Source organism: Colletotrichum karsti, assembly GCF_011947395.1.
Source record: "Colletotrichum karsti strain CkLH20 chromosome Unknown Scaffold4, whole genome shotgun sequence".
Lineage (NCBI taxonomy): Eukaryota > Fungi > Ascomycota > Sordariomycetes > Glomerellales > Glomerellaceae > Colletotrichum > Colletotrichum karsti.
Window position 1 is genome coordinate 1032158 of NW_024065904.1, and position 11988 is coordinate 1044145.

At 58.3% G+C, this 11988-nt stretch overlaps 5 protein-coding genes across 5 annotated transcripts; 2 read left to right on the forward strand and 3 right to left on the reverse strand.

Moving 5' to 3' along the window:
- Positions 1–6: 6 nt before the first annotated feature.
- Positions 7–2488, forward strand: CkaCkLH20_01841 (uncharacterized protein; the record flags this gene model as incomplete). Its single annotated transcript, XM_038884560.1, has 6 exons — positions 7–60; positions 239–285; positions 359–454; positions 513–597; positions 658–2307; positions 2372–2488. 6 exons carry the CDS (start codon positions 7–9, stop codon positions 2486–2488), a joined length of 2049 nt encoding a protein of 682 aa, XP_038750260.1.
- A 260-nt stretch (positions 2489–2748) lies between these two features.
- CkaCkLH20_01842 (uncharacterized protein) lies at positions 2749–3479 on the reverse strand (the record flags this gene model as incomplete). The annotated part of the gene is made up of 2 exons (XM_038884561.1): positions 2749–2849; positions 2897–3479. The coding sequence occupies 2 exons, from the start codon at positions 3477–3479 to the stop codon at positions 2749–2751; spliced, it is 684 nt and encodes a 227-aa protein (XP_038750261.1).
- Positions 3480–4075: 596 nt separating this feature from the next.
- On the reverse strand, positions 4076–5124 carry CkaCkLH20_01843 (uncharacterized protein; the record flags this gene model as incomplete). Its single annotated transcript, XM_038884562.1, has 2 exons — positions 4076–4848; positions 4908–5124. The coding sequence occupies 2 exons, from the start codon at positions 5122–5124 to the stop codon at positions 4076–4078; spliced, it is 990 nt and encodes a 329-aa protein (XP_038750262.1).
- A 1115-nt stretch (positions 5125–6239) lies between these two features.
- Positions 6240–8034, forward strand: CkaCkLH20_01844 (M protein repeat protein; the record flags this gene model as incomplete). Its single annotated transcript, XM_038884563.1, has 3 exons — positions 6240–6290; positions 6344–6850; positions 6922–8034. The coding sequence occupies 3 exons, from the start codon at positions 6240–6242 to the stop codon at positions 8032–8034; spliced, it is 1671 nt and encodes a 556-aa protein (XP_038750263.1).
- A 1640-nt stretch (positions 8035–9674) lies between these two features.
- Positions 9675–10799, reverse strand: CkaCkLH20_01845 (fungal specific transcription factor; the record flags this gene model as incomplete). Its single annotated transcript, XM_038884564.1, has 2 exons — positions 9675–10227; positions 10294–10799. 2 exons carry the CDS (start codon positions 10797–10799, stop codon positions 9675–9677), a joined length of 1059 nt encoding a protein of 352 aa, XP_038750264.1.
- Positions 10800–11988: the final 1189 nt, after the last annotated feature.

An 11988-nucleotide genomic window follows, 5' to 3' on the forward strand; every position in this document is an offset into this window, starting at 1 on the left:
GACACCATGGGTTACACCGAACAAGACTGGAAGGCGATCAACACGATCCGCCTGCTTGCTGTGAGTTTCACTCTTCCCGCCAGATTTTACCCCGCCACCGCCGCTCTGTTGGGATTCTCCTCTACCCCGCCATTGTCTGCCGCGATCGGTGGCATCATGAGAACAACCAACCGCCAGAGGACCATCACCATCACACGAAGAAGAAGCTCGAACAAAACTGACCTTGCCTTCTTTACAGGTCGATGCCACCTTCAACAGCAACTCCGGCCACCCTGGTGCGCCCATGTACGTACAAGCCCGGAACGCGCGCTTTCCATGAGAGGTTGCAGCAAAAAAAGACTCACATTTTGGCTTCTAGGGGTATGGCGCCGGTCGCCCACGTTCTGTTCAACAAGTTCATGAAGTTCAACCCCAAGAACCCCAAGTGGTTGAACCGTGACCGCTTTGTCCTCTCGTAAGTCCCTCAATTGGTCCCTTCGCCATGAGATTTCGGTACGCTGACCAATTCTCAGCAACGGACACGGCTGCATGCTCCAGTATGCTCTCCTCCACCTCTTCGGCTACGGCGTCTCTCTGGATGACCTGAAGAAGTTCCGCGTAAGTATCCGGTGAATCCGCGACTTGCAAAATGTGACCAATTGCTTACGCCCACCAAAGACCGTCGACAGCATCACCCCCGGTCACCCCGAGGCTCACGACACCCCCGGTGTTGAGGTCACCACTGGCCCTCTTGGTCAGGGTATTTGCAACGCTGTCGGTCTGGCCATTGCCCAGGCTCACACCGCTGCCACCTTCAACAAGGATGGCTTCAACCTGTCCGACAACTACACATACGCCTTCCTCGGTGACGGTTGCTTGATGGAGGGTGTCTCCGGCGAGGCCTCTTCCCTGGCCGGTCACCTCCAGCTCGGCAACCTGATTGCCATCTGGGACGACAACCACATCTCCATTGACGGTGACACCAACGTCGCCTTCACCGAGGACGTTGTCAAGCGCTACCAGTCCTTCGGCTGGGAGGTCCTGACCGTCGAGGACGGCAACAACGACCTCGACAGCATCGAGAAGGCCATTGCCAAGGCCAAGGAGTCCAAGGACAAGCCTACTCTCATCCAGCTCAAGACCATCATTGGTTTCGGCTCCCTCCAGCAGGGCACCCACGGTGTCCACGGCTCTCCCCTCAAGGCCGACGACATCAAGCAGCTCAAGGAGAAGTTCGGCTTCAACCCCGAGAAGTCCTTCGACGTTCCCCAGGAGGTCTACGAAGCCTACAACAAGCACGCCGCCGAGGGTGCCGCCGCCGAGCAGGAGTGGAACAAGCTCTTCCAGCAGTACGCTGAGAAGTACCCCAACGAGGCCAAGGACCTCCAGCGCCGCCAGTCTGGCGAGCTCCCCGAGGGCTGGGAGAAGTCTCTGCCCGTCTACACCCCCGCCGACCCCGCCATCGCTTCTCGCAAGCTCTCCGAGACCGTTCTCAGCAAGATCGAGGGTGTTCTCCCCGAGCTTCTCGGTGGCTCTGCCGACTTGACTGGCTCCAACCTGACCCGCTGGAAGAACGCTGTTGACTTCCAGGCCCCCGCCACCGGCCTCGGTGACTACTCCGGCCGCTACATCCGCTACGGTGTCCGTGAGCACGCCATGGGTGCCATCATGAACGGTCTGGCTGCCTACGGTACCATCCTGCCCTACGGCGGTACCTTCCTCAACTTCGTCTCCTACGCTGCCGGTGCCGTCCGTCTTACCGCCCTCTCCCAGGTCCGCGCCATCTGGGTTGCCACCCACGACTCTATCGGTCTTGGTGAGGACGGCCCCACTCACCAGCCTATCGAGACCCTCGCCCACTTCCGTGCGCTCCCCAACAACATGGTCTGGCGCCCTGCCGACGGTAACGAGACTAGCGCCGCTTACTACGTTGCCCTGACCTCCAAGCACACCCCCTCCATCATCGCCCTCTCTCGCCAGAACCTGCCCCAGCTTGAGGGCTCCGTCATCGAGAAGGCCATCAAGGGTGGTTACGTCCTGCACGAGGCCGAGAACGCCGACGTCACCCTCGTCTCCACCGGTTCCGAGGTCTGCATCTGCGTCGACGCCGTCAAGTACCTCAAGGAGAAGCACAACCTCACTGCCCGTGTTGTCTCCATGCCCTGCACTGAGGTCTTCGAGGCCCAGTCCAAGGAGTACAAGCTGTCCGTCCTTCCCGACGGTCACCCCATCATGTCCGTTGAGGTCATGAGCACTCTCGGCTGGGAGCGCTTCTCCCACGAGCAGTTCGGTATCAACCGCTTCGGTGCTTCCGGTCCTTACAAGGACGTCTACAAGGCAAGTCGCACACAACATTCCTCAAGCTGCCCTACAATGCTAACAACCTCTGCAGAAGTTCGAGTTCACCCCCGAGGGTATCTCCAAGCGTGCGGTTGCCACCGTCGACTTCTGGAAGAGCGTTCCCAACGTGCGCTCTCCCATCAACCGTGCTTTCCAGCAGATCATTTAAAGCGATTACATAAATGGGTAGAATTTGGTTAATTGGCGATGATTCCTCTTTTTTATTTTTTACGCGATGATGGACGTTACGGGTAAAATGAGCTCGGTATATAGAGACCGTCAAAATCAAAAGATTATGATTAACGCGCAATACTGCCTGAACGCCTATCCTGCAACCCTGATGGTTCATTCCGTGCCGGATTCTCATGTGACCATGGTCTCATCGCTCGTATCCTCGTTAACACCAAATGCCATCCACGCAGCCCAAGATTACGCCATGTCGTCGACCACGCTGTCCTCAGCGGCGCCTGACCACTTGCTACCCATCATGGCAGGTGAAAGCACCTGCTTGCGTGACACAGCAGCCAGACCTCCCAGCTCGATGAGATCGAAACCTCGTGTATGTGGTATCACTGACCACCGCCGTCTGCGGCGCCAGCCATTTCTTCAGCAGCCCATTCCCGCTGGAACTCCCTGCCCACCCTCTCCAGCCTTCCTGCAGCGCGTCGCGCCTCCATAGCCTCCTCGCCGGTCCCCGCGACGACGACGCCAACGAGCATGGGCGCAGCGTTTTCCGCGTCTGCCCCGGTCTTGCCCTCAGCACCCCCGGCCGCCGTCGATACGGCAGCAGATTGCGCCGTCGTCGGTGTCGCGGACGCGGCGCCGGAGGTGGCGGGCCTCGAGGCGGAGGGGGTGTTGTTGCTGTTGGCGGCGGCGGCGGCGGCCGAGGCGGAGGTCTCGCGGCCGTTGGGGAGGGCGTCGGCGCCGTTGAGGAAGGAGGCGAGGACGACGGGGCTGCCGGGGCCGTGTTCGACGATGATGCGCTGGGCGGGGCCGAGGGAGAAGCGGTTGGCGGCGGCGTGGGCCGTGAGGGAGGTCGTCGTCAGGGAGGTCAGGGCCTCGAGCTGGGTCTGGGAGTGGGCGGAGGTGAGGATCGGGTTGAGGGCGCGGTCGGTCAGGTGGAGGGCCAGCGAGGGATGTTGGGAGGGGAGGGAGGCCATCTTAGGTTGATTTGGGGGGGTTGGTTGGTTGCGTCTCGGGCGGACGGGGCGCCGGGGTTTGAGCTTCCGCGCGGGTTTGTTTGCTTGCTTGGTGAGACGGTGGTTTTTTGGTGCTGAGTGGGTGGTCTGAGGACTGCGACGCTCGTTTGGGGGACTGGAGGGAGTACGTGAGGTAGGAGGATTGGAGATCGAGGACGAGACGACAGAAAGAGGTATGACGGAGAGGAAGCTGGCGAGAAAGGTGCGGTTTTGCGCGGGACGAGTGAAGGTGGTTCGGGGCCACGAGGTAGTTTGTAGCGCCCTGTTCGCGCCGTACCCCGCCATTACCCCGCCAAATGCCGTGCCCGACGCCAAAGGGTGGAACCGACTCTGCCGCCCGTTGAGAGATTATTACCGCTGTAAATGAGCATTATCTTGGGTCAGGCCGCAGCAAAACACCCCCCCGCAGCCCCCCCACCTCAGATACAGAGCTCTGCAGCGAGAGCGATAGGGAACAGGCCGTCGTATGATAATGGGAACTCGGGTTTTTGACGAGATGGTTGGGTTATGTTATCCCGTGACGCAACGGCCGGGATTGTTGTCGGGGTGGGCTTCTTTCAGCGGTTAGACCTTGTCCTGGTCGTTCGCTTCCCGTCGGCCGCTTTGCTGCTGCTGCTGCTGTTGTTGCCGCTGCCGCCGCCGCCGCCGGGGTGATAACGCCTCTCGCGGCCGTGCCCGGCCACGGTGACCGCGCTGCTCGAGGTCCTGGGAGACTGGCGCCGACCGTCGAGGCTACGGCGGTTTCGCGAGGTCCGGAGCCGATGAGACGGCGGCGGCTGCGGCTGCCCGTTCGCGGGGGGCTCCGTGGTCCACCAGACCTCGGCCACGACGGGGCGTTTCTCTGCGGTGGACGGCCGCGGGGGGGAGTCCGCGAAGTGGACCGTCTTCTGGCTGCGGCGAGGGGTCGTGGGCTCGTCGGCGTCTCTCGGGTCTTCGGCCAGCTTCATGATGGATGGTCGCAGGGGGTCGACGTCGCCGGCGGCGGCGTCTTCTCCTATCGTCGAGAGCACCGTCGAGAGTCGGTGGGCGGTCGCGTCGTTCTCGTCGTCTGAATCCGATGACCGTTCGTCCGAGGGCGCGGCGGCCGGGACAGGGATTGGTTTAGACTTTGGGCGTGAACGACGACGGCGGGCGCGTTGTCTGTGGTTATTGTTGTTGACTTGTTGCTGCTGCTGCGCGCCAGAGGATAATAAGTCGGGTTCCGCGGCGTCACCGTAGAAATAAGCGCGGAGGACGTCCTCGGGCTGGTGTTCGAGGCATGAGTTGTTGGTGAACCAGGCGTCGATGACCTTGGCCTGGTCATTCGAACACTTGGACACTCGACACGTATCTTTGTCTTGAGAGTCAGAGAAGCACGAAGAGAGGGGGGCCGGGTGGGAACAAACTCACAGAGGTGCTCTTGACAATACGGGCCCTTTCGATATCGTGGCCTCGTACATCCCTGCCTCCTGCACAGGGCGGCGTGTTGCGCGCAGTATCGCGAGCTCGAGGTCGGATCGTTGGACCTCTGACAGCCAGGCGCCTGACAGCGGGGTTCTGGCTGGCTGCTGTTGGCGTTGGTGGCGGTCGTGCTGTCGCCGCCGCCGCTGGATACACACTGGCCCATGACGACGACTCTCCTATCGTCGACCTGGTGTTGATGTCCTCCTCCAGCAGCGCGCGCTGGTGAGGTGGGGGAAGAGTGAGGTGAGCATTGTTTTCGAGAGGCAAGAAGGTAGTAGTGTCAGCTGCTACGAATACAACTCTGGGCATAAAAGTTCTAATGGGATTGTTGCCGATGATTCCTGAATGAGCTAATTCGGGTTATGGAGGGGTGCTTTTCTGACGAAACCACAGATACCCTTGTCTCCCTACTGCTTAGGCAGGTTGGTATGACAGGGCCTTTTTGGTTCGGGGGGGAGGCCCAGTCTGTTCGATGCATCTCGCATCCATATTAGGCTGCTGGTTGGTGTCGACTGGACATCAGCGCAGCTGAAACGACGGGGATATCACCAATCAGGCCGCTTCCGAAAGATAGTTGCATCGCCGCCGAGGACTCTGAGAGGAGCGTGTAAGGCGTCAACGCATTGAGGAACGTGGGGTCAGAATGGTGCAGGGGAGGCGAGATGCAGTTCGCTGGAGGCTATTACTGCTGTAACCAATATCTGCTTGAACCTCAGATTGCTCCGTTGACGAGATATTTCGATTGGGATTATTTAGTCGAATCAAGTCTCGAATGTAGGAATGAATAAGGCGATGATGTAACCAATGTGCGACGAGACTGGTGTTATAAAGCTCGCTATTGAAGATTTATCTCATATAAAGCCCCCTAGACATAGAATGATACTCGCAGATCATGCGTGAGGACGTTGATAAGTTCGCCGCCTACTTGTAGATGAATGGAGACTTTAGATGGTGTTGATACTCGACTTTGAGGTGTTCATCAAACGTGAGGGTTGTCCCCTGTAACTCTAGCGTCTTCCAACGCCGAGCAGCTGTGGACGCGTTAGGTTCGTCATTGGGGAACCTGGAAGGGCCCCTGCCCACCACAGGCCTGTGGGAATGTGGCTTGTTCCTGACACGAGTGGACAGCTAAGCTACTGCAGGCCAAACAAGACATTCAATTTGCGACCAACACATTCCACACCCATCGCTCGACGACGTCCCTATCCGAGCTCCCTCGTAAACTTGAGAATCAACAATCAACCTTACAACACAGACGATCGCTACCGCGCGTAGATCATGGCCGACGACGAGGAAAAGGCAGCCAAGCTGGCAGCTGCCAAGAAGAGGGTGAGCTCGGTCGTCACACGTGCTACTATCCCGCCGTTCTAACAACGTCACAGGTAGAAGAGCTGAAGAAGAAGAAGACGAAGAAGGCCGCCGGCACCACCAAGAAAGAGAAGGGAGAAGCAGGGGCGGCGGCGCCCAGTGCTTCCAAGGAAAAAGAGCCCGAACCCGAAGAACCGACAACCCCGGCCGAGACTGCGAACGAGGAAGAGAAGGCAGAGGAGCAGGAGGCGACCGAAGCTGTCGCGGAGCAGCCCACATCACCGACCGCCTCGCAGCCGTCACTAGCTCAACAGTCGAAGCTCAGGTCAGCGTCCTTCAAGCAAGGCTCAGCGCCCACGGGCCCTCTGTCCCCTGGAGCTCAGGGTCCAGAGGGAGAGACCGCGACTGATATCTACCGCAAGCATGTCGCTCGCATAGAAGAGCTCGAAAAGGAGAACAAACGTCTGGCTAAGGATTCGTCGGACTCGGAACGGAGATGGAAGAAGGCTGAGGAGGAGCTGGCGGACTTGCGCGAGACGGAGGGCGAGTCGAAGGGCGCAGACAGCCAACTTGACAAGCTCGTAAGTGTTATAATTGCTGCACTCGCGAACCCTTTGCGATCCGGCCACGTTACTTACATGTCTGGCCACAGAAATCCGAGATCGAAGCTCTCCGGCGTCAGAACTCCCAGCTTCAGCAACAAGCTTCCCGTTCCGGTGGCCGCCACGGCTCGTCGCCATCCGTCTCCATGTCCTCGCCTCCTGCTGAGCTCGAAGCCCAGCTAGCTTCGAAAACCTCCACGATCGAGTCTATGGAGATCGAAATCTCGAAGCTGCGCGCCCAGGTCGACCGTCAAGCAAGCGGTACTTCTTCCGAGCGCGAGCAGGTTACGGCTCTGGAGGAGAAGCTGGCTCGCTCAGAAAAGGCCGCCGCCCAAGCCCAGAACGAGCTCGCCGACTTGCGCAAGAACCTCGACCGTACTGCAGAGAAGGCAGTCCGCGAGGGCAGCGAGCGCACCAGCGCCGAGACGAAGCTCCGCACCCTCGAGCACGAGCTTGCCGACGCCATCGCCGCCCGTCTCGATGCCGAGAAGAAGGCTGACGGCTTCGAGAAGAAGGTGACTACTCTCACCACCCTCCACAAGGAGCAAGACTCGCGCACTCAGACACTTCGCAAGGAGAAGGAGCGCGCCGAAAAGGAAATCAGCGAGCTGAAGGCCCGCGTCGAGAGCCTCGAGAGCGAGAACACGCGTCTGCGCAGCCGCAAGTCGACCGAAGGCGGTGGCGGCCTCGACGACGACGGCGTCGACGAGCTCGAGAACGAGGAACGCCTGCGCCTCGAGAAGAAGGTGCGCGAGCTTGAGAAAGAAGTCTACGATCTCCGCCACGGCCACTGGCAAGAGAAGCGTCGCGAGATGCAGCCCGGCCCCACGAGCCCCGGGTTCGAGAACGTCAGCCTCAACAACAGCCGCGGCACGTCGCCGTCCGCGCACCGGAAGCAGCCCACCCACGGGGGCATCGGCGATTTCTTCCAGAGCGGCATCAACGCGCTCACGGGCACCGGCGACGACGAGCTCCTCGACGACGACGACATGGACTTTGACGAGGACGCTTTCCGCCGCGCGCAGGAGGAGGATGCGAAGGCGCGCCTCGAGCGCATCAAGGAGATCAAGCGTACCCTCAAGAACTGGGAAGGCTGGAGGCTGGACCTCGTCGAGTACCGGCGGGGCGGTTCTGAGGGTCTCGGAGAGGTGTTTGAAGTCTAGTTTCTGTCTACACGGGATGGTTTACGGGGTTGCGATTTCACATCGGTGGAACTATGCCAGTGCGCTTGCGGAATCTTAAGATAGACCACGATATCCAGGTCGACGAGGTCTTCCATACAAATTCTAACTTTCATTCGCAATAGTTAGTCTCATGATACCTGGTGCTTGGCATCGCACTCGCGTTGCACCCGGTACTCCGTACAGCAAGCGTTGTTCCCTCGAATGACTCAGCTGACGATCACTCAAACACCCCCCCCTTGCGTCGGTTCTGCAACCGCTTACACACTAGCTGATCGGAAAGTTCTCTCATCACCCCCGCCCGCGAGCAAGCCTCTGCAGAACCCTGCGATCTGTAGTCTTGCCTCAGGCAAGAGAAAGGCCACATGTGACGACGCGTTTTCTGTCGCCCCAAAAAACTACGTGGACTGTTTTAGACGCGTAAAGCACCCGCACCAGGGGATACGTCATCCTTCCGGGCGGGAAGAATGGGGAAGAGAAAATTGGTTAGCTTCGGAAGGATGGTATATGCATAGAATATCCAACTTGGGAAGGTGGAATTATATTAGAAATCAAATTTGCTTACGGATGGGGGATGCTGGACAAGTCGTCAAGTAACCTCCTAGAAGCATATGTCGCGATGGCTTTCACGCAAATTAGGCAGTAGGGACGCTGGACAGTAATTTGACTCTCCAACAAATCATGTCACGATGGCTTTCACGGAAGTAAGACAGTACTGGCAGAGAAGAGAATCGTCATGTGGATTTATGGGATATCATCAAGAGGGTTGGGGGGTTTGTTCCCAGTCTAAGGTAGGTTTTTAACTACAACACAGTATACCAAACACACATAAGAGGACATGATAATAGAATTACAAAGAAGTTTCGGTAGAAAAGAAGAAGGTGAGTGTGTGGGATCGATGGGATGGGAAAATGTACATTCTACCGTTTGCCACCGTTAATGAACTCCAGGTAAATGGGGGAATAGTGAATTTTTTCTTCTGCCTCTTTCTTTCCTAACGTTCTGCCAGAGAAGAGGTTTGCGCGGGGGGATATCAAATAGAAAACAGGAAAAAAGAAGTAGTCGTCATCGTTCTCATGCTTCGCCACCCCGTGTGTTTTGGGGCGGGCGAGAGGCGAAGTGAAGAAGAGCCCAGAAAGAGAAAATGTCCCGCCAGCCCTGTGTAAAAAAACGCCTATTGACCTTTCTTTCGTTCTTTGGTTGTGAATTAACAAACCCTCCGTCGAGAAAAAAGAATAGTGAAAAAGAATACCCTTACACATGGCGCGCGTGACACCACAACCGCCCCTAATAAAATAAAAAGTAGAGGTATTGGAATCGAAAAGAAGGACCAACTCCAGACCCTTTCCCTTAAACGCCTCATCGATGCTTCTGGTTTCGTAAAGGTGTGTGTGTTGCGCGTGCGTATGGTGACAGAAAAATGGCAGCCTAGGAAAAAAAGTGTCTAGGCCGCCGGACTAAGGGGAGATGTGGTCGTAACGCCGTGTCGGAAAGTTCGGGAAGTTGTATAGAAAAGTATCGTTCTCGGGCGCGGGCGCGGTCGGGTAAGCGCGCGGAGGGGTGGGAGGAGGCGCAGAGGGGGGCGCCGCGGGGACGCGCACTCCCAGGTCCAGACGCTGGCCCTACAGCATCGTGGCGGTGGGAGCGCCGAGCGCGGTGCTCTCGAGGTTCGCGCGCAGTGTGTCCTGGAGCTCTGCGATCTGCGCCATCATCGCGAAGCTGTGCTGGCTCTGCCTCTCGAGCTGCTGGCGCAGCTCCTCGTTCTCGTGGCGCACGCGCTTGACCTCCTCGCGGAGCTCCTCGAGGCCGGCGTCGGAGCTCTTGCGGGAGCGCTTGCGCTTGTTGCCGCCGCCGCCGCCGAGGCCGACGAGGCTGCCCATGAGACCCTTGTCGCTGTCGCCGTCGCTACCGGTCTGGATATCGTCTTGGACTGTGCCGTCGCTGGTGTGGACGCGGCGGAGGTGCTCGTTGAGGTTCTCCTGGCGCGAGAAGCCCTTGCCTGTGTGCCGCTTGCAGTTCGGGTGCGGGCAGTTGACTGTGTTCTTTGGGCCGCCGTGCTTGCCGTGGACTTCGCGCTCGTGGCGGAGGAGGCCGCCGGAGTAGGTGAATCCGGGGAGCTTTTCGCAGCCCTCGGCGCCGCATCGGTAGGGTCGCTCGTGCTTGTCCATGTGTTTGCTGTGATTGGATTTCCGTTAGCCAAGTTTCTTTTCGATGGTGCGGTGCGACATTGTCTAGACTTACCTCCATTCGCACTTTCGCGTGAACACTTGCGTCTCCTCCGTGCAGTTCGGGAATGTGCAGTAGAACTTTCCGTCCGCCTGTTTCGTGACCTCCCGCTCGGGCTTGGGTATACACTTCACCCTTGATGAGGGAGTTGAGGCCTCGGCATCGTCCTTGTGGGGTGCGGTGTTGTTCGAGGGCAGAGGCTCGGGCAGGGCGGGAGGAAGACTTGAAGGCAGCGAGGCCAGGGTCGGAGGCGCGGAGAGGTCGAGTCGCGTGGCATCCGGAACACCAACGGGATCGTCGCCGAGGCCGTCCGGCATCAGAGAGCGATCATCGCCCAGCATCGAGGCCGTGGCGCTGTAGGACGAAAGATCCGGGACATCGGTCGTCTGGTACTGCGCGGTCGGGTCGCCATTGTGGTCGTGGTCTGGGTCGCCGATGTTGGGGTATGACCCGTCGTGCATGAAGTTTCGAGGTTCATAGACGACGGACATATTGACCGGGAAGCGCGATGCGATGTCCAGCTTGGCGGATGTTGGGGGGTTGTCGGGGGATGAAGGAAGCGGTTCGGTGATCGGGAAAAAAGGTATCGTGACCGGGGGTTGAGAGAAATCGAAGTCGCGACTGCGCAGGTCTTGGGCGGAAAGACCACAATAATGACGCAAAAGGGTAAAGATACGATAGAAGGGAAGAAGGATAAGGAAGGCGCAGTTATTGCGGCGCTGGGTATTAGGTGGTACTTTGCGTACTCGAATGCGATACACGCGCGTCGACTTTCGTAGGTAGCTTGATTGATGAGAGAGCTCTCCGGTGCTAGGAAAGGCGAAAAGTTAGTTTGGCCTGAAAATTCTGGCTGAAGACCTGACAGCTGTTCCTGCAGGCACTAGCCACAATGGAAGCCGGATTAATAAGCGCGGAATGAGCGGGAAGCCCACGTGACCCCCTGCGGCAGGTTGCCACGCCACACGACCCACTTTGGGCTTTCGCGATGACTCCTCCGGGTACGATGGAAGGCAGAAGCTTCAAGCATGTGAGGGAACCCACACTTACAAGACGCGACCAAGTTGTATGTTGCATAGCAAAGAACGCTCGGGCTTCTCATCATGAGATACTTGGGGTTCGTCATGATCTTATTATTCTTTTCTTCGTCGGCGCAGTTCAGGCGGCAACGCCTATTCGAGGTGACTCGGAGCCCTGCTAATGCGAAGCGTCCCATCTTGGGCAACAGGTCTGAGTCACATCGAAGGCAACGCACTCGTAGGCCTCAAGGCACCAACCAACCAGAGCTCTCTGCCTTGTTCGAGCTGGAAGGTCCCGTGACGAGGCCGTTTTCGAAGTGCCCGGGCATTCTCAACGTGGGATGCTCTATGTATCGACGTATTGTTAGTCTTGCGCTCGAAGCTCAGCGAGATAGACTCACTCACCTGCTTACCCCTGAATCCCTTTGGCGCTTCGGTGCTGATTCCCAAGTATCATTGGTAATGTTTGATGCTGAGCCGCACTAGACCAGGGTTTGAAGTCTGAAGTATATATTCACAGCCTCACTCACCGAGGCCGTCGACGAAGTCAGCTTTGGGGGCCGACACCTGCTGGCCATGTTGCTTGGATGAGGCTTTATTGACTCTCAGTCTGGTCAGTGGCCTAACCAACTGTCTCTCAAGAATGCCTCTTGAGAATTCCACTTCCTCACCGCGCTGGAGAGGCTGTTGTGCT